We start from the raw sequence: 22058 nt of genomic DNA, 5'->3' as shown, positions 1-22058 counted from the left end.
TGAAACGGATCTGATTTCGGGCCTATTAAATCGTAATTCGTCAATTGCGGACATTTTTCTCTGTCATTCTAAATACGTCTTAGTGAGAGTAAAAGAGAAAGATCCCCGCAATTTGCGAATTTCGGTTTTCGCGGTAGGCCCCCGATATCAGGCAGGGTGAATGTAATTGGCGATTCCGATTTCCGTTTCACGAAATATCAGCACATCGTTAACAATATTAGAAGAAATGTAAAAAATACTTTGCCTCTAATTCCTTCCTCTCATTGCCAAAAATGTTCAGTTTTTGATATTTTTGCATCTATGGATGGTCCATAGATGCAAAAATATCAAAAACTGTTTTCATTTCTAATATTGTAAACGATGTGCTGATATTTGTTGTAACGGAAAAATATTATTTCTCGGGTCTGATATCTTACATCGGGCCTTAGCGAATGTGGATGTAATAATTACATCCACATTCGCTAAGGCCCGATGTAAGATATCCTCTGTTGTGAGGGCTGTAGGGCCAATTATTGGCCCTACAGCCCTCACAACAGAGGCCCCGGGGGCTTGGATTCATGTGATCCTGTCATCTGTCACTGTCATCACTCGTCTGTCTGTCCTGTCATCTAAAGGCGCAAGGCGCGACTAGAACGTAGTGATTATATGCTCTTTGGGCGCGACTTCGATCCATAACACGAAAAATTGATTGATTGATTGATTTGCAAGCGTGCAAGTGTTGAAGTGACATTGATACTTTAGTCATTAAAACGAATAATAACAAAATTAAACCTCTGAACTATAATAACTCAATGAATTAAACATGGACAGCAGAGATGATAAAGGGTTCCTCAAGTTCAAGGTATGAATCGTTGAATATTATAACATCTTGTGACTTCTCTTTTAAGTAATACTTAAAAATACTTTTATGTTCCGTAGAAGCCGCGTGATGAACTTATCGCTGGACGAATAGACAATACAGCGCCCGTGAAAAAGATAGTCGATGATCTCGTGTACAGTAACCGACAAGCGTTCGGGTTTGTCCACTCGAACCGGCTCCCTCGTTATTATAATAAGGAGAGAACTCACAAACACTTTTTGCACCCTGGGCACTTGCTTGCGGCTTTCCCGGACGACTGGGATGGAGACTTATCCCTCGACTTCTACGAACCGTTCCGATACAAGTGTATGCAGCCAAAAATGATCGCGACAGTTGGCAATTGTAATGACAAAGATCCTTTAGCTGAATTTTTGAAACTGAAAGAAGAGTGGTTTAAGGCATTGGTATGCCAAAAAGCTTCAGCTTGTAAGTGGTTGTTATTATTATTTGAAGATTTGTATTCCTTTACTTACCAACTGAATGTGTGCTTGGGACAGGGTAATGTGTACTGTACTGTAAGGGCCGGTACAGACGGACTGCAACTCGACTGCAACTTGTATGGGAACTGCACATCGACGTTGCAGATGGAGTGCAGTCGGCATACAGTTCCCATACAAGTTGCAGTCGAGTTGCAGTCCATCTGTACTGGCCCTAAGGTAACAAAATAGTGATAATATATGTACAGTCAGCTGCAAAAGTAGCAAAGTAGGCGAGGTTCAAAATTAATTGAACACACTCTTAACTCTTCAAGTGGCATATGTTCTTTTTGAGTTATTGGAATTATGATTTTATTTCAATGAATCATATTTCAAATTTAAATGACATATATGGTTTGGAGTCGACAGTCTACCACTCCAAGGGATATTGACTTAAAGCCACAACCACACCTTTGACAAGTGCAGAGCTGATTATATCTAAGAAAAAATTAAAGAATGTAAGAAATCATTGGCTTGGCACTAGGCATGCGAATGTCTGATTATGGCTTCACAATAAAGTTGTATTCCATTCATTTTGAACACCTCACCAGCTTAGCGTCCATTCATTTCAAATGTTTTTCGATTTGATGTCATGTCATAAAATCCTGATTATTTATCAGGCTTGCTAATACTTCTCACTGAACATTGTTACATTATAGCTCCATTTAGACCGAATTTAAGATTGATTGGTATTTAGTTGATCAACTGAATTCATTGTACTCTGTAGTCAGCAATTAATAAATATTTGGGGACAATTTCTACACAGATTGACCTAGCCCCAACCCCAAACTAAGCAAAGCTTGTACTATGGGTATACTAGGCGATGGCATACTTACATAGAAAACACTCACTAGACTTAAATAGATCCGTGATATGAACCATGATTACCTTTTATATATTTGTCCCCCGTTACCCATGAACAAGATGCATATAACTGCATCAAAATATTGGAAGCTTATAAACAATATAAAAGGTAATCACAGTTCATATCCATTTAAATCTAGTGAAACTAACCGTGAATCATTGGAAACCCATGACTCAGGAACAAATATCCTTGCTCATCACACAAATAAATGCCTTTACCGGGATTCGAACCTGGGACCATCGGCCTCATAGGCAGGGTCAATACCCACTAGGCGAGACGGGCAATAATCTCAGCATTGTATCAAATATTGCATGCAAGTTCTCACGCCATGTAAATGGGGCTTATGAAAGTATACATCATAAAGATTAGGTCTTTTACAATATTGTACTGGTCTGGCCAAGGTGTACATTACAGATGGGCCGTATGCTTGTTTGCCACCGTCGTGGTTTAAAAAAGACTTTCCTGTGACAGAGTGAGGAAGTATTAAATTCGCAAGAAAATATTAAATTTGTAGTAACATCTCCAGTATCTCCAGACTTCAAAGTCTGTACAGAGCTTAAGACAGACTCCAGGGAACTTTTTCTTTGCACCATTACCTTACTTATTATACCATTACCTTATTTGTAGTTTTACATGTATGTAAAATGTATAATTGTTGGTGCAATAAAGAATATTTACTTACTTACTTACCTTTTTGTACAGTGGCGAATTTGCCCTAAGGCTTGAGTAGCCCAGGACTAGGGTGGCTAGATGTTTTCTGTAATTTCATTATAATTTTAAATATTCCAGATCTATATAAAATACCACTTCTTGCACATTTAAAAGAACACAGTGATGACATTATCTCATGTCCTAAACACCTGGTGGACATGGCGAAACATTGGGATAAAGACCCGGACCCATACTTCAACAGTGTATATAACTGGTACTATGCTGGGAATGGAAACATGCAGCTTTTGATCATTGATGGCAAGGAGTACTTGATGTGCAGTGAAATCAACATCTGTTGTAAGTATTGTATCAGGGACTTCAGGGTTCCCCTAAGTGGGATTTGAGAACCCCCAACCGAGCTAGCACATGATTGGCGCGACATCCGTGGAGAGATAGACTACCTTTCTTTAAATATAATATTTTTATCCCCACCTATTTAACCCTGCCACTGGTCTGATAAAGAATATACATTTTACCTTAACCATACATTTGGATTGATGTATTTGAAAACAATACATAGCAAAATGTACTACTTAAAACAAACTGGGGTTCAGTTTGGTCATTTTATTTCTTTTATTTATTTACTAACTTTTGCCTTGCTTACATCATCATATCAGGTGATGCATTAATTATCTCACTTCCAACCGTGCTTTTTACCCTCTTTAGGCATTCTTTCCGGGACACAGACTATCCTATGTCCTTCCCCAGGATTCAAACTATGTCTATACCGAATTTGAAGAAGTGAAGACATAACAGACAGACAAACAGGCACCCTTTCGCATTTATAATATTAAGTATGGATTATTCTTCACTCCAAGCCTAACACTGATTGTTTATTTCAGATTTATTTGAATTCAATAGGGATGAAGTGACATTCAGCAGAGACGCGGCGGCAGTGTTTGACTGTGGTGAAGGCAACAATATCTGTGAAAGCATTTGCTCGTCCCAAAACATCATAGCTTTAAGGACCAAGTATAAAATATTTGTACTCAAGATCGCCATAACTGATGACGAGATAGAAATAGAGCAGTTGAAAGTATCTGAATCGAAAACAGCATACACTGGCATTTCGTTTGATGATTGTCATAAGAATATTTTGTATGTGACAGATTTGAATAACACATTGAAAATAGTCAATCTAGACCGGCTGAAAGCAAGAACTGTTGAATTAAAAAACTCAGTTAAAAGTTTAGTGAACAATTGGAGCACAGTGATTAGTAATGAACGCGAATATTATACACACGTATCTACGAGAGCTATAACATTGTATGACAAGCGAATAAATGGTTCTGTACGTCGATGGAGCAACCCAGATAGAGTAGCAGATGATGCCATATGCAGTCTCTTCAGTGCCGCCAAATATTCCCTGAGCGGGCCTTACCTTTACGTCGCCTCAAACCACTACTTATTATTAATGGACATGCGATATCAAAAGAATTTAGCTCTGAAGCCCCTACAGAGGTGGACGCACGGCATGCAATCTTTCCCTTCTTACATATCAATATGCAATTTCGAACGTGATAAGGAACTGATCTGCTTGTCGAGTCAGTGGTGCGAGGATACTTGCGTCGTGCCGAACTACTTGCAGAGAGACTGGGCCGAATCAGAATTTAAAGGTATGACGATACCTTACCGCCTACCTAGTATAATTGAGACGTTAAAGGAAGCTAAACAGCAAATGCTATGTGGGGATATGTATAAGTCTGTAGAGAATAGATTGGTGACGGCGTTGTCAGGGAGCCTTTTGCTGGAAGACGGGGAGAAGTATATCGTGCTCTCGCAGAATAGTCTCGGGGACGTGACGTCACATGTGCTGTACCCGGACCACATGGCGGCCCCTTTGGATGACGCGCCGAAAGCCCTGCACGAGTGGAGCCAGTGCTACGAGGATGACAAAAAAGACTTCATAGTAACATTTTATAGAGATATCAGCCCAATTTGGAAACTTCTAGGGAAAATTCCGGAAGGTGAATTCAATAAGAGACTCATGCATGAGAAGATGAATTTTAGTGAGGAGGAAGTGCTGGACGCGTTTAAAAAGGAGGAGATAGAGGCGTCGCTGCTAGACGTGTGGGTGGAAAAGGAGGAAGACGAAACTAAAATTGATGATAGTGATGACAAATCTGAGTCGAGTTTATCGCTTAATATCATGAAAGATGAAGATTAATATTTATTTTATTATTTTATTTTATTTTATTCGGAAAACCAACAGCTTAATAAACTAAAACTAGGTTAACATAAATATGTATCAGGGAAGCCAATTACAGGTTTCCACAGACAGGATACAAAGGTAATCATATTACAGGTTAGCACAAAATTAAAGACTTTACAAACGCCAAAACATGCTATGAGAAAAGAAAGAAGTAATTTGTTTCTTATTTAAATCAATAAATTAAAATTAAACCTATGCTAATCTTCTGCAGGCAGGGGAGCAAAGAAACTAGATGCCATGAGGTTTTTAATTGTAGCAGGTTTCATTAGATGTAAATCCAGTTGATCGTTGCTATGACACAGTTCATTCATTGACCTCGGAGCTCGGACAAAGTATGAATTTTGACGATAGTTGGTTTTGGTCGATGGAAGTGACAAAGGTCGGTAGTGTCTAGAAGAAGCTCTGGGGATACGAAAACTAATATTCATAACCAGTTCAAGCAAGAATATTGGGGCTGTCTCACAAATAAATTGATTTATGTGGAAAATCTAAGAATTGAGCTGTATTTACATTGGCCTTTGAGTCTATTACAGACTATTCAAACAGTGTCAGGTAGGGCGGCAGCGCTTTTCATGGCTGTGTAGGCCAATACGGGAACGGCAAACACGACCACAAGCCAGGCAGGTGTAGTGTGTCCGTGGCGAACAGGTGTCGGGCTGATGACGCTTGGCTCGCTTACTAGCAAGTGTCTTAAACCAAGCCTCATCGTGGATTTTACGTCCGTCGAACACCAGTTTGCGCCACTTATCTCTGTCCTCGGCAAGCTCCTCCCATTTATGAACAGGGATGTTGAAGGCGTGCATGTCTCGCTTGGCGCAGTCCTTATGCCGTAACATAGGCCGACCGACGCTTCTCTTGGCATCAGCTATGGCGCCAAGTAAAGTTTTAGTTTGTTCTAATTCGTACGTATGCAAAGATGATCTAGATATTCTAGATCAAGCGAATAGGGGGTATTACTGCAATGTTCTGCCGCCAGAGTGCAGCACTCGAACCTATCGTAAACCATAGAGTAACTTATATATACTGTGCCTTAAACTGTTTTTGACAAGTTTTCACAGATACTTAATAAAATATGACATTGATGCATCAAGGCGGTTTGTTTACTAGAACTACTGGGAAACGTAAAAATAGAAATTTAGTCTGTCTCTGTCTTTAATCTGCCTCTTTATCGCTCGAATATGCAAGAGTGGTAAGAGGTTAGATAACAACATTTCAATTTTCTTTCATGGGAGACGCTCAGATTGTGATGGTGGCGCCCCCTACGCAGAGTTTCGCGTAATATTGCCAGCTCGCATATTGCGTAGTACTACGTATTCGCGGCATATTTGCTTGATGTGTACGCACCATTGAGTTACGCAAGTTTTAAGTGTTGATGTTAAGACTGATTTGTATAGGCTTTTTAACACAATAAAAGGGAAGAAATTAAACGCTGTTCGTTAATAAACAACTATATTTCCTATCTAAATAAATGACTTGTATTACATACACTCTTTCATCCATTTCAATGCCCATACGAACATACATACAAATAACAATTAACACAACAAATGCTCCTAGGACGTCATTTTAAACTTTACTTCAGGTTGGTAGTTAAGTTTATGGCTAAAGAAATAAAGTTTAAAATGGTGCCCGATATGCAAACTAAAATAAATTTAGGTAATTATACAGAGTGGCATAAAAGATGACACACAATCATGTTTCAGATATCGCTGCAGGTAATAACCCAATAGTTATTTACGATACAAGTGCGAATTACCTATTCGCACGTGTATCCTGCAACGTTTTACAGTACATATGGCTCTTTAAACTTTCGACACAGGCACGGAACGTGCTCATTCCCGCATTAGTGCGAGAAAGTAGCACCATACGTGCTGTTAACAGTTTTTATTCAACACATTTTTAAGTAAATTGTGTTTACAGGAGTGTGGGGGCAGATTTTTAAAATTCACAACCTGACTGCAGCTAAATCAAAAACGCTAGCTAAATCAGTCTTTTGGGTCACTCTGTATAATTTACATTCATGTCAACAATGCCTAATAGTTACTGCTAATAAGTATTTGGGATTTAGATATAACATGTCCCATTGTAAGTTCAGAGGCAGCAAATATATGTGTTTTTATTAGGTACATAAGGGGCAATTTAATAGGGGTAGAATATTTCATTATCATTGTAAAGACTTCAGTGTAGTGAAAGAACATGTCAAGGTTTTTTTTTCTTGATTTTAAAACGCTATAAAATTACTTGTTACATGTCAATACATTAGAGGGTTAAATAGTAGGAAAAGTAAAAGCAAGAAAAAAGAGGAAATAAATATATTATAGCTTTTAACTTGGTATCAGTCACCCCCTTGTGTAACTTATTTCAAGAAAATACATTTTCAAGCACAAAAATTGCTTTTTACAGGTAAAAAACGAGCAGTTTCAGATTTAAAAAAAGTTAAGGTTTGAGAAAATTCCAAAATGCGAATTATAAATGCTACAATACAATTCGTTCGTTCATGTTATAGTTCGTGTCATTCACGATGACGCGCAGATTTGTCAAACCTAACCATTAATTACTTGACAATACGAGTCAAGGAATGTGTCTCCATGAAGGGCACGATTTATAATAGATAGACAGTTAGGTTTGCTAAGGTAAAACTGACTTTATGACAAGTCGTTTTCACGCGAACATTTACGTATCGCGTTTATGCCATTCATAGCTTAACTTAACCCTCAAGTTGTGAATGTGCTGTTTTAGCAACCCTACATCTCCCTAACATCTCTTGTGTTTCATAATGCCGTTTTCCCGGCTCAATAACTTACGAGGTATAACTATAGTGATAGTTTCTTTCTGAATGCGTTCAAATGCAACAATTGAGCCCAAGCGTTGGCATGTTATTTGTCTGTCAAGGGCCACTTTATTCACTCGCTTACAAGTTAGTTCTGCAAACGGGAACCAACCCACACTAAATCTCGATTCAATTTCCCCGTGTTTTAACTAGACATGTGTAGTTCACGAGTGAGTCATTTAAATGTATTATATCTTTTGATTGAACTCACTGGCTCTTCAACTCGCTTTAACTTGCTCAGTAACTCATCTATCTCGAGGTCCGGAGGTTTTCGGGAAAACATGACGGGATAGTAGCGCGTGTTTCGCCATCTTGGTCGCACTTCTGGCTGTGTGTATTACAACCATCTCTTTTACAGATCCACTGAGTGAAATGAGTGAGCGAGCGTGAATCAATCTTTTCAACTCGGTGAAGCGATTTGCACATCTCTAGTTTTAACAGTAAAATTCGATTTTCTAAAAAAAATTCTTGGGGTTCCCGTTTGCAAAACTATGTCTAATTGTGTTTCTAATTAAACCAGTGGCTGACAATGAATGACCATCGTTAAACCTTAACTCGTTGCAAGAAGGTCTACAAATAATCGGTAAAATTAACTGTGGCGACGACATAGTAAGTAGCCTGAATGATCGCAGCGCTCGCGATTGTTTATCTCTCTCTTCCATCTGCTCCATGAGCTTGCGCTGGTCGTAGCGAAAGATGTTGCCTCCCGTAAGTTTACTGTATAACACTAGCGACGCGTGAAGGACCTAACTTCTAAATCAACCAATGGCTTGTTTGTGGAACACACTTCTGACTATTGTTAGACCTTATCTCGTAGCGATAAAGTGTACGTCCAGGGTAGTGGTACAGAAAGGGTATCGACCTCAGCAAAGGCGGCGCGTGAAGGAGCGCAGCCAGTTCCTGGTGAGCGCGGGCTCGGGCGGCTGCTTGCCGCGCTCCTCCACCTCAGCAGTTAGCGGCGCGTGAAGGAGCGCAGCCAGTTCCTGGTGAGCGCGGGCTCGGGCGGCTGCTTGCCGCGCTCCTCCACCTCAGCAGTTAGCGGCGCGTGAAGGAGCGCAGCCAGTTCCTGGTGAGCGCGGGCTCGGGCGGCTGCTTGCCGCGCTCCTCCACCTCAGCAGTTAGCGGCGCGTGAAGGAGCGCAGCCAGTTCCTGGTGAGCGCGGGCTCGGGCGGCTGCTTGCCGCGCTCCTCCACCTCAGCAGTTAGCGGCGCGTGAAGGAGCGCAGCCAGTTCCTGGTGAGCGCGGGCTCGGGCGGCTGCTTGCCGCGCTCCTCCACCTCAGCAGTTAGCGGCGCGTGAAGGAGCGCAGCCAGTTCCTGGTGAGCGCGGGCTCGGGCGGCTGCTTGTCGCGCTCCTCCATCTGCTCCATGAGCTTGCGCTGGTTGTCGCGGAAGGCGGCGATGGGGTCGTCGAACTGGCTGTAGTAGCGCAGCACGTCGCGCACGTCCGATATTGACGACATCGCGATGGCTGGGAAATTAAACGAGCAAGTTAACAACCGAAAGATGTTTACAAAACTGTAAGGCCTAACATAGGGTAGCGTAATAGTTATTTGTTTTACAAGGTGGCAAAGTTGTTGTTTAACCGCTCGTGCTAATATTGATACCCGAGCAAGCGAACGAATTCAAAAGAGCACAACAGGTTCCGAAAACAGAATCTTGAGCATTGCGAGGGGCCCTTATTCCTTAGAGCGTTCTCAGATTTTACGAAATAACGCTCGATGGATGGCGTTGCGAGCGCCGGCAACGCGACGCGCGTTCAATGCGGACAAGAATGACGACCGGTTTGGCCTAGTGGGTAGTGACCCTGCCTACGAAGCTGATGGTCCCGGGTTCAAATCCTGGTAAGGGCATTTGTTCGTGTGATGAGCATGGATATTTGTTCCTGAGTCATGGATGTTTTCTATGTATTTAAGTATTTATTAATATTTATATATTATATATATCGTTGTCTAAGTACCCTCAACACAAGCCTTATTGAGCTAACTGTGGGACTTAGTCAATTTGTGTAATAATGTCCTATTAAAAAAAAAAAAAAATTTATATGGGCACTCTTTATTTTATTTTATATGCACAATAGTAGTGTACGGAGTGTACTATAAGCCTTGCTCTTTATTCTATCTCTTTCACAACAATGGAAAATGAAATAGATAGTAAATGACTGCAGGTATAAATAAAGAACATGCGCTTATGGCTAAATTTGCAGAAAGTCACAGCACGAATTTTATAGCTTGAATTGTGTTGGCTAAGGACCCAGGGTGCCTAGCCAAGATGCCAATCGTTTGCGCATATTAGTGCGTCAAAAAGACAGTGTATCGTTGTCGTATCGTAAACGATTGGCATGTTGGCTACCTACCCATAATGGAGTTATAATGACTAACTCCTGACTCCATCGTGAGATCCTGGACCTTATCTAGATCGATGGTGCTCATCAAGGCAAATCTATTGAGCCCAAACACGATGGAGTTATGATGAGTAGATCAGGAGTTCTGGTGACCAACTCCTGACTCCATCATGAGAACCTGGTCTTCATCCGGGTCAAAAATAATAATGCAAACCATAGATATAAGAAGTAAGGAGATTTATAACGAAGCTTAATTTCAATGAGTCTCGTTGTCTCCAACTGTCCTCGACCACACCATTGAGGGCGTGGCCAGACAACCAACTCAGGCGCTGTGATTGGACAAACCGCGCAGAGTAAGAGACGAGAGCGGCGACACTAGAGGGGGGACAAGTCGATAAAGTTACAACAGCTATCGATATTTTATATGTTCAGAATATTACCTTATTGTTTTGACATGAAAACGTTTTGTTTTAAGCAATAATTGCCATTGAATTAATTTATATTTCTTTTAATATTTGACCTTATTTGCGAGCTAAGATTTTTTGGCACAAGTAAGGTATATTAGTCGCTCCATAAGTTCGTTCGTTAAATTTAATACAAGGCTTTTAATAAAAAAATGTACCATAATTCGAAAGCTTGTTTTATGCTAATCAAAACGTAATATATTCACTAAACCAATTGGTTTAAATTTTAGTAACGATTTTATTTACTGTTTGTTTAAATTGTTTACTTTAGGATTTTCGTTAGACGCGTGCACTCGCCTGGTTGTACTTCACAAAAGGGAGTAAAACTCAGGGTTACATTAATAAAATGGTTACAATTGTATTTTTTAATGAACCTACTTTATTATAGCATATGTCGTCACCAGAATCCGAATATTACATAGAGTTATGAAGAACTGCGAAAGCAAATTAAGTAAAATTATATTGTTAAATTATAATTTTGCAAGCATTCAATGAACATATTTGATTATGCCTAGTGCAGTTATTCGAATCGTTGCTAAGAATCTGACTAAAATATAATTACAGGTATAAACTACAATGTAATTCATAATTGTAATTAAAACAGTTTTTTTCTTTGACAGGGATTTGATTTTTAATTAAAATTAATAGGTATACTACATCAGGTGCGTACAAAATAACATAAAATTTTACTCGAAAATTATTACTTCCATACACACTACATATATCCAGATATTTTTATCGATAACGCTCAAACTTCAATTATGCACGAGCGCCACTCTACTTCGCGGCGTCAAGAGGCGAGCGGTTAGCGGTCGTACCAAGAAATATTAATGCCGTTGTGAATATCGTAAGCGGTTTAATGCATTGCGCCGTTGCTTAGCACACTACAAATAGTTTTCCATGCTAAACCGTCAATGTAGAATGCATATTCAAATTGCCACACGTTTGTTTGACGAAATGGTCCGACTCAGAAAAATCATATGTCACTGGATTATTTGTTAAAATGTGTGGTTATATTGACTAATACGTGAAAATAAATGTACCCACATGTGGTATGTAACCCCATGATCCTTGTAATGTTTGTATGCACTCCTATGGCGACACGAAACAACGGCAATTTCAGAATATTGATGCGCATTTTTTTAATGACAGCTAAATTGCGACTGTCGACGGCGGACACGGTATGGCCACGATCTGGCCATGTTGCGGCGACACGCGCCACGTCTCCGTCAGATATCTAGTACCTTCTATGATCTGAGATGCAAACCCTAACGTAATTTCAAGTAACACTGAAAATCTTGGAGGATTTAAAAACTGGAGACGCCTTGACTATTTTCTGTAAAAAACAGTCTGCCGATTTTTGTGGGGGAGAGTCACGTCAAATGTATGGCTATTTCTACGTAACGTACAAATAGCCATGTCAGATAAACGTCAATCCATACAATACATATGACCAATGGCCGAGCTTTTCGACAGAGGGGTAAGCTCTTAAAGGCGTCTCCAGTTGTTAAATCCTCGAAGGTTGTTAAGCATAGTGTAAAAAATGTACTTGTATTAAGATTTTCTAATCGCAGTATACAGCACTTTTCCGAACTCCGTAGCTGGTTACGAACGCAACGAACGCCTGACAATCGAGCACGCAGGTCTGTCCTCTAAGCGCACTCCGCGGACACTGAGCGCGGCGTCGATGCAGCGTGATTTATACGTCTTTTAAAAAAATATAAATTAACCGCAATGTGGGTCCCATAGTTATGATTTTTTTTGATCGGTTAACATAAAGTTACAGTTTGCTATAATATTATTTTTAAAGCAAAATATAGCCATAATTTGCGGAAAAAGAAAGCGGCCAAGTGCGAGTCGGACTCGCTCATGAAGGGTTCCGTACCATTTATGACGTATTAAAAAAAAAACTACTTACTAGATCTCGTTCAAACCAATTTTCGGTGGAAGTTTGCATCATATATTTTTTTTAAGAGTTCAAATTTTCATTTTCTCTTTTAAACCTCTTTTTCAAAGAGTTTTCGTGGGAGTCTTTTTCAAATTTTGCAGTGAGAAGTGTCGTTTCGGTTCTCAATTTTGCAGTAAACAAGAAACATTTGGTACATGAATGATTACAATCTGATTCAACATAGCTTGTGCGAGGGGCTGCAATGATTTACAATCGAAGACTCATTTGTAAAAATTGATAAAATACCTTCCGAGTTTTCTTCAAGTTTTTGGCGAAAACAGGGTTACATTTTTAGGGTTCCGTAGCCAAATGGCAAAAGACGGAACCCTTATAGATGGTACGGAACCCTTCATGGGCGAGTCCGACTCGCACTTGGCCACTTTTTTAAAACGTCTTCGTGTTTTCAAGGGTAGATTAGAAATAAAGTACTATAATACATTTTAAGTGGTCTATTGTTACTACATTATAATGACTTTTACCAAAACAAAGATAACGACCGACCAAGTGTAAGCTTATCGGCACACTTGGTCAATAAACAATGAATGCACCCGAGCGGCGGTATTATCTTTCATATGGTATTTTCACAGGAGTTCAAGAAGTGTTTCATTCCATCCCCCCTATTAAAGATCTATTTTGGAGTAATATGGGAAATGTTATTTAGTCACGATTTATTCGTCGGCAACTTTATACTGCTCCTGTGCTGTTTAGTGATTTCTTATTTTGTGACCTTGGCTATGAATTACTTTTTTGTTTTATTTTAAATTTTTGGTACAGTCAAGGTATTAAATATAGATACGGACAAAGTGCCAAAAATATGTATACACGACCTTATTGCCTATATATTAAGGTAGTGTGTACATATATTTGTCACTTTAACCGTATCCATATTTAATACCTTGACTGTACAAGCTTTTATCGCTGACTGTACTTTGTTTTTGAAAATAATATTAATAACTAAATTATCAAACAAAATCGATTTAAAATGAATGTTATTAAATATTTATCATTCATAATCAATTAACCTCTATTTAAAGTCAATTCTACCAGCCAACATAAGGACACAACTCAAAATTTGAATTTGATTACTTTGCCCCACATGTGGATAAAATGCAACTTTCTCATCAGTTTTTGAACAATCAAGAGAGCCTTTGATGTTAGCTGGTATGATGAAAAATCAGTTATCGATTGCGACGCGACCAAACGCGCAGGTGTAAGCATGGTTGATATGTAAAATTAAGTTCTCACACGAGGCACCTTATCGAAAACTGGTCTTCGATTTTCATGTTCAATTGCATTTTTGAGTTGCCCTGCGTGAGAAAAGCCAGCCAACTTGGTTTTATTAAATCTAATTTTTGTATGTCATACATGGTGAATTCAATTCATTCATCTCAGAAGATTAAGATGTCAAAATTGTTTAGTTGCATTATTGAATTCACCATGTATGACATACAAAAATTAGAAAAATAATATATATATAGTAAGTACATATTACTTTGCAGCAGGTTGGCCAGGTCGAGTAGGGCAGTGTCGTCATCCGCGCCCTTCCACTTTTGCAAGATTAGCGCGTTCTCCGGGTGGAACTTGGTCGCTTGTTTGTTCCAGTCTACTACGATCACCTGCACACACACATAAGTATATTGTTAAAACAAAGTTCTCTTGTAGTTGAAGCATCATAAAAAAGTTTGATATAATCTTTCAAGTCATTGATACAGGCCCGGCCCGATAAAATAGAGGTTCTAGATTTAGTTCCCAGTCCCATCAATTATACCTATTTGTTTCAGTTGGCTGTACGGTCCGTTATGTTACATTAATGTATATATTTATCTTCATAACCGCTTCATAAGCCGGAATAAGGTGTAAAAGACAAATAATATTAATAACCCGGGCCTATCAGATAATCTACAGTTTTTAGGGAAAAATCGTCAACAAACCTTTGACAAATCCCGGTTGAGTCCTTCCAGGTTCTTAACATGAACTCCATCTATGAAGTGAGTGGAATCTCTGAACAGCCTATACGCGATCATCTTATTCTCAGGGTCTAGTTTGTCGATCACTGGCCAGATCATGAACGCGTTCTCGGATGTGAAGATGATAACTTCGAAGTCAGATGCTGCCACGGTTTGAAGGAACTGGTCGACGCCGGGACGCTTTTTAAACCTGAAAGATACGATTGAATGTAAGTAGAACATAGATATGTACGTACATTTATTGGCGAAGAGTTCTGATGGACGAATCGGTCCATTACAACTTCTACGTCATATAATCATGTCAAAGAGAATTTGAAATAGAGGTGTATTGTCAAAGAAAACTTTGTATCTACAGTTAATTTACTGCCATCTTTCGACACATGATTAAAACTTTTAGAACGCCATTTGACTTTGATCCTTATTCTTTTATGTGTTAAATTTGTTAACACTTTGACTACCGAGAACCCGCCTGGTAGGCACTCGTAAGGCGGGCTGTACCTATAAACCCATACGCCACACCCAAGAGCCCGCCTGGCGGGCACACATTGCATCTTCGCCACCACAGGGAGTTTAATACTTTTGATTATTATGTGGTCGAAAAGTAGGTACAGTTGATCTTTAAACAGGCTGTGTGTTTTTACTTCTTCTTTTTTGTTATCATAATTCTTATCAGTTGGTTACATTGAATTGCATGCACAGGTAATGTATCAATAGGAGTTAGAGTTTTCGTAAATCGTAAAACCTAATTTGTGTCTACGAATATTTAGTAACTATAGGTATATATATTTCAGGAGTACCCATAAGAGGACTTGTAAAACAACATTCGGAGAAAAATAAACCAAGAAATTCAACTAAGTAACAAGATTCTAACTTCTAAGCGCAGTTCTCAGTAAAAGACAATTGGATTGCAGTCATAAAACAGCACTGTACTGCACCTGCATGGAAGCAAAACGTAACAAGGATGCATTGTGATAAAACGGGGGGCATAAACAGATGAGACAGTAGATTTAATTTTATTCACGTATACGACAGTTACTTGGCACAGCCTTGAGAGTCCGCCTAGTGCCCGCTTAGCGGCACGCGGCGTGCGGCATTGCGTTGCACGTCGTTGCCCGCCTGGCGAGTTCTGTCGGTTTCTGGGGTATTGTTCAAAATTATGCCCGGTTGCGAAAGTGGCGCCATCTAATATTTATATCCCACCAAAAACATTCCATAAAAAACTAGCCAAGTCTCGATGGAGCTGCTTGTTTATCCCAAAAAAGTAATGAAATCTAGACAAAGTCGTGCCAAGTCTAAGGTTCCTTACTGCGATTTCTTTATTATTATAGTTAATGTTGTGTGACTTGGCCGTTGAAGGGTACACAAGGGTACAAAACCAGGTGCTCCATGACACCATTGCACCAAAAATTATTTCCAGTACAGACGGACTTCTATTAATGATTAGAAGTCCGTCTGTACTGGAAATAATGTTTTATACTGTTTGTTTCAGGCTCGCATATACATAAGTATTATTGAAATACGCAACTTTATCAAGCCTACAATTGACTGGTTATTGAATCAACGTTTCCCAAGTGCAAATTTTCCATCGTCAATGGGTAGCGGTTCTGGCGACAGATTGGTGCAATGGTGTCATGGAGCCCCCCCGTTCCAATACGATACTAGACCAGGCACAGACAATAATAGATCAAAGGCCAAAGGTATGACGACATCATTTCGAGCGATGGCGCCATAACCTTTAGCATTCGGTAATTGTAAATAAACTCACAAAGTCTATATATACTCTAGTTTCTCTATAGATGGTTGTTTCATCACCATACATCCAGCCGGTCTGGTAGGACCAGTCGGGATGCACCAGCATGTCTGTGAACTCCAGTACAAGGGTCTAGATGGGCTGGTACTGCGGTGGCAACGGATTTGGAAGTAGTTTCTCTAGGGGCGGCTCTATCATCAACAACATACCTCCAGCCGGTCTGGTAGGACCAAATGGACCAATCAAGCCGGACCAGCATGTCTGTGAACTCCAGCACGAGGGTGTAGGTGGGCTGGTAGTGCGGTGGCAACGGATTTGGAAGTACTTTCTCTAGGGGCGGCTCTATCATCAACAACATACCTCCAGCCGGTCTGGTAGGACCAAATGGACCAATCAAGCCGGACCAGCATGTCTGTGAACTCCAGCACGAGGGTGTAGGTGGGCTGGTAGTGCGGTGGCAACAGATTTGGAAGTATTTTCTTTCGAGATGCCTCTATCATCATCAACATACCTCCAGCCAGTCTGGTAGGACCAATCAGGATGGACCAGCACATCTGTGAACTCCAGCACGAGGGTGTAGGTGGGCTGGTACTGTGGTGGCAGCGGATCAGGCAGGAGTTTCTCTCGGGACGGCTCTTTGATCATCTGAAACATTGTGTTATGTTGATGAAAACAGATATTACATCATTGAGAACAATGAGTTTGGTATTTGTAACTAGCAAAAAAATATCAGAAGATTTAGTACTAAGATATGAGAAGAAATTTTTGCTGCTGAGATTTGGTTGTCAATTTATATTTTAAATTGAATAAAGCATTGAAAAAAAAAAGTTGTACAAGCAAAAAGCTGACTGCCGTTACATTCAAAGGTATTGATCCGCGAAAACGCGCGCGGATTAGCAAAGTAATATTTTTTGTTTTAATTAGTATGGGTTTCCGCAAAGTAACGCCTGATACTATTGTTTTTTTTTTAATTTAAAGGTATCCATGTTACTATTTCAACTTGACATAGTAACATGCCGCCTGCGTGTGTGTGTCTGCGCGGCATGCTTGCCGCGGTGTGGCATCCAAAACTCAAATCACTGATTATCAAAAATGTAATCCTCAGTCATCAAAGAGCAAATTGCTCGTAACCATCTAATACTTAACAGCTGACACCAATTGCTCATAAAAGCTTCAAGGTAAGTAAGACCGTTTACATGCCCTTTCGTCACTTCTCTAACACATACTTCACTTACAGAAGGTTGGTAGAGCAGAAGGGGCAAAGGTATTCCTTTCTGACTGTGTCTGAGCGATGAATAACGAGAGTATAAATTTATGCTGCAATGGACGATGGCCATAGTGTGGATGCTATTTATACTGATTTTTCCAAGGCATTCGATAAAATTTGTCATTATACGCTATTATCTAAGCTTTGGAAACTTGGTATACATGGCGATCTCTTTCGCTGGATTAAATCTTACGTAGAAAACAGAAGTCAGGCGGTCGTCTTGTTGGGCTATCGATCTCAATGGATGTCTGTTGGTTCAGGAGTCCCTCAGGGCTCTCACTTGGGTCCTTTGCTCTTTACTCTTTATGTGAATGATATAACTAATCACATCCAGAACTCTAAATTATTACTTTACGCAGATGATACAAAGATTTTTAGGATAGTTAAAAATATTAGCGATTGTGAAAAGCTACAAGATGATTTAAACAACTTAGTCAGCTACTGTGAAATAAATAATTTGTTTCTTAACTTAGATAAATGCAATGTTATCACCTTCTCAAAAAAGAAAAATGTAATTAATTATTCTTACAACTTATCGGGTAAAACCTTAAATAGAGTAACCGAAATTAGAGATCTTGGTGTGATTATGGATAGCAAACTTACTTTTATCCCACATATTGATAAAATGCTGACAAAATCATATAAACAGTTAGGATTCATAATGCGTGTTGGGAAACCATTTAAAAGCCGCTTGACATATAAAATTCTCTACAATAGTTTTGTGCGTAGTCACCTTGAATTTTCTTGCTCAGTGTGGAAACCTTTTTACAAAGTACACATCGACAGAATTGAGCGACTTCAAAAAATATTTATTAAATCACTGTGCTTCAGGACTGGACTAGCTTATACTGCTGACTATACCGATACCTGTAAACGTTTAAATATTCAAACTCTTAGTGACCGTCGAGATTCCACTGATTCCGTTTTGCTTTTTAAGATTAACCATTCACAATTAGAAGCCCCTACTCTTTTACATAAAATCTGTTTTAGAGTTCCGCGAAGACGTGAGCGCTGTTGTCGTAAAAGAAACTTATTTTTTATTCCATTCAGCAGGACTGGTTACGGTGGGAATGTATTTATCAAACGCGCATGTAAACTTTTTAATGAGAATCAAAAACTTAATGATTTAGACATTTTTAACTGTTCACTAACACAACTTAAGAATGCATTTAAATATTGATTATAACTGGAATTTGTTATTTGCTTAAATTTAATGTACTACGAGACTACGATGTATATGTAACTTATTTTCTGCAGACTTATCAAATCACTGATTTACATATTTCAAGTATTTGTTATTATAAAATACAGATTTAAGTATTTTTGTTTTTTGTAATAGCCACGGACCTGTTTATATTTTATTTCTACATATGAAACTATAGGTCTATTTTTTGTCTATAAGTTTTGATCAAAAATTGTGTATGACTGTTTGTTTCTAAATAAATAGAAAAAAAAAAAAAAATCCCTGTGACGGTTGTCTCAACCAAAAATGTTTCTTCCATACATTAACTTTATATTTATTTTAAGAAACAACAAGGGTAGTAACATAAGCACCTTCTCATAGAACGTGAGCTCCTTCCACGTCCTCTTCAAGTACTGCAGCGGCACCGGCAGATGCGAGAACTCGTCCTCCAGCAGCGTGCCATCTTCAGCGCGCCTCGGCGCTCCCATCTCCACCACCATGCAGCCGCCCATTACTGTTAGAGCTCCACCAAATACTGCGAACCTGAGAATTTGTTTTAATTGTAAGATTTATAAATTAAAACATCAAGTCATCATTCAAGTCTATAATTTTTCGGCACACTTTTTTTTTATTATGTACCTTACCTATGTTTACACTTATTGAATAAACGTCTTTATTATTCATTTCTTGTTCCATACATTCTAATAATAGCCGGGTCCACACAGAGCGAGCATACGCGCGAGTCAATTTCCTCACGCACAAACCGGGCAGTGTAGACGTGCCTCGGCCGAGGCGGCGCATATGTTTCCTCGCACGAGCGCGCCGCCTCAGACGAGGCACATCTACACTGGCCAGTTTGTGCGTGAGGAAATTGCCTCACTCTGTGTGGACCCGGCATATGATGTAAATACAAAAATTAAATTTCACCAACTAAAGTATGTACAGATACCTTACCTTACCTTACCTTACTTTACCTTAGATGTATCTTTTTGGATCGCTGAGCCAAAGCAGTTAGTTAGTTAGTTAGTTAAAGTATGTACAGGAGGAGCTAAAGTGCAAATTATTACAGCAGTACCCTAGTTCACACTCATACTAATTACCACATAAACATAGTGCACAAGCGTAAAGCCTTTTTTTCCAAGCAAGTTTTTGCCACAATTTGTATGTGTGTGAGCTATGGTACTTAATTAAAAAAAAAATTAAGGGATCTCTATACACACCCAATCTTCATCCTCCGCCAGCTTTTTTCATTCTCTTCTGTTTTCTCCTTGTTTTCCTTTTCAAAGTTTTCTTGTTCACTTTTTATTTTTTGTGCCTCATCTGCTACTGGGTTCTGTGGGAAGAACCTTCCTAGAATGTCTACCTTCTCAGGTGTTCCTGATTTGTTTTTATCACCTAAAAAAGAAAAGAACAGGTTTTTGTTACAAACTATAACAAGATCAGTAGATTTTTTAACAATTACTATTTTATATGAATTTAAAATTACTATAATATATCATACTCCTCTACCCTGATAAGAAGAACTGAAGTGAGGATCTTCAATTCGAATGTAGAAGCCATGTTACTGTATGGGTGCGAAACCTGGTTTGCCCACAAAGATCTAACAACAAAACTCCGAGTGTTTGTGAACAAATTGCTTAAGGCAAATTCTACACATATTATGGCCTAACTGGACCACAAACGCTCACTTATGGAGAATCACTAGACAAGCACCTGTACACAAGGAGATCCAAACGCGCAAATGGCATTGGATTGGGCATATCCTCAGGAAGCCCACCAACCCACCTATCCAAAGTGGCCCTGACCTGGAAGATGCCCGGAAAACAGAAACATGGTCGGCCTAAACTTACTTGGTGCCGTTCCAGCAAGAGTTGGGTGTATTGGGGATGGGGTGGGAGGAGGTTACCCAAGCTGCCCAGGACCGGAGTCAGTGGAAGAAAATGGGGTAACAGGATGGAAACAAGAAGATTAAATATCATTAAAAAATGTTCTAAGGTGGCCCCTGTAGCAATATGTTGAGGATGCTGGCAGATATCTTTGCTAAATTACAATGCTTGTGCTGAGTGAGGAAGCTATCATCTCTATTATCCTACTTTTATTTTCAAAACTGTTAGCAGTTCAGTATTGACAGTTCCAGTGAAATTCTTGATTAAATTTGATGGCCGGTCTGGCCTAGTGGATAGTGACCCTGTCTATGAAGCTGATGTTCCTGGGGGTTGAATCCCGGTAAGGACATTTGTTTGTGTGATGAGCACATTTGTTACTGAGTCTTGGGTGTTTTCTATATATTTATGTATCTGTATATTATATATATCGTTATCTGAGTGCCCACAACACAAGCCTTCTTGAGCTTACTGTGGGACTTAGTCAATCTGTTTAAGAATGTCCTATAATATTGATTTATTTAATATTTATAAATTCTATAGTTTTTTGGAGCTCAATGCAATGCATAAATGAGAAAATAATGTTCTTCTTAAACGTTAATTCATAAGTCGTTTTAAATGATATCCATTTTTTTTCAAAATTATTGTACAATTTACTTTTAAACATGTTATGAAAAGATCAAGATTTTATATTCTCAATGCTCTCTGTTTCGTAGAGCTACATAAATTTATAACTAAGTCTTAATATTATTGTGAAATATTCAAAATCGATCTAACCTATATTTTCGGTGCCGTAGAATCTAAGGGAGTTAGCGCTAACGAAACACAAATTATGTCGAGGGAAACTAGTCTTTTGTAGCTTCACTGTATTACAACACACTGCTTTTGTTAGGAAAAGTACTTTTCGGAGCGACATTTTCAATTTTCCAATTCACATTTATTTTACACAACAAATGTCAATCACAAAACGAAACCGCTGACCGCTGAAGCTGAAAGGGTTGTCATTATTATATTAATATTAACTAAATAAATGTCAAACTTGTAAGCATATAGCATAGCCCAGCATGGCCTAACTGGGCCCAAGCATGGCCTCTGACGCTGATCACTGAATGAAGTAATTTTCTAAATAACATGTATATCTCAACTTTTGTTATTAAGAGGGTTAATTCATATCACGTTATTTTTAATAATCATGATATAAAATTTTCGCATTAGTTTTTTTCGTAAGTGGCCACTTTAGGATTCAAAGCACATTCAGAATATACCAAAGTAAAATAAAATGTTGATAGTATTTTTATATG

The 22058-nt window shown here is 39.1% G+C and overlaps 2 protein-coding genes across 2 annotated transcripts; one reads left to right on the top strand and one right to left on the bottom strand.

Moving 5' to 3' along the window:
* The first annotated feature begins 618 nt into the window (after window positions 1–618).
* On the top strand, window positions 619–6606 carry LOC133526965 (uncharacterized). The gene is made up of 4 exons (XM_061863837.1): window positions 619–841; window positions 919–1285; window positions 2990–3208; window positions 3754–6606. The coding sequence occupies exons 1-4, from the start codon at window positions 803–805 to the stop codon at window positions 5076–5078; spliced, it is 1950 nt and encodes a 649-aa protein (XP_061719821.1). The 5' UTR covers window positions 619–802; the 3' UTR covers window positions 5079–6606.
* On the bottom strand, window positions 6556–21794 carry LOC133526966 (mitochondrial import inner membrane translocase subunit TIM50-C-like). Its single transcript, XM_061863839.1, has 7 exons — window positions 21535–21794; window positions 20095–20269; window positions 19246–19417; window positions 16936–17069; window positions 14639–14864; window positions 14200–14323; window positions 6556–9422 (listed from the first exon to the last, which is right to left on the bottom strand). Exons 1-7 carry the CDS (start codon window positions 21671–21673, stop codon window positions 9238–9240), a joined length of 1155 nt encoding a protein of 384 aa, XP_061719823.1. The 5' UTR covers window positions 21674–21794; the 3' UTR covers window positions 6556–9237.
* Window positions 21795–22058: the final 264 nt, after the last annotated feature.

The sequence above is a fragment of the Cydia pomonella genome, chromosome 17 (genome assembly GCF_033807575.1).
Source record: "Cydia pomonella isolate Wapato2018A chromosome 17, ilCydPomo1, whole genome shotgun sequence".
Taxonomy (NCBI): domain Eukaryota; kingdom Metazoa; phylum Arthropoda; class Insecta; order Lepidoptera; family Tortricidae; genus Cydia; species Cydia pomonella.
This window is presented reverse-complemented; position numbering and strand designations above follow the sequence as displayed.

Coding starts and splice junctions, on each gene's coding strand:
- LOC133526965 (XM_061863837.1), top strand. CDS start 803: ATGGACAGCAGAGATGATAAAGGGTTCCTCAAGTTCAAG. Junction 1,286..2,989: donor ATGCCAAAAAGCTTCAGCTT/GTAAGTGGTTGT, acceptor TAAATATTCCAG/ATCTATATAAAATACCACTT. Junction 3,209..3,753: donor CAGTGAAATCAACATCTGTT/GTAAGTATTGTA, acceptor TGTTTATTTCAG/ATTTATTTGAATTCAATAGG.
- LOC133526966 (XM_061863839.1), bottom strand. CDS start 21,673: ATGTCGCTCCGAAAAGTACTTTTCCTAACAAAAGCAGTGTGTTGTAAT. Junction 19,418..20,094: donor TGGCGGAGGATGAAGATTGG/GTGTGTATAGAG, acceptor ACAAATTCTCAG/GTTCGCAGTATTTGGTGGAG. Junction 14,324..14,638: donor TCAACCGGGATTTGTCAAAG/GTTTGTTGACGA, acceptor GTGTGTGTGCAG/GTGATCGTAGTAGACTGGAA.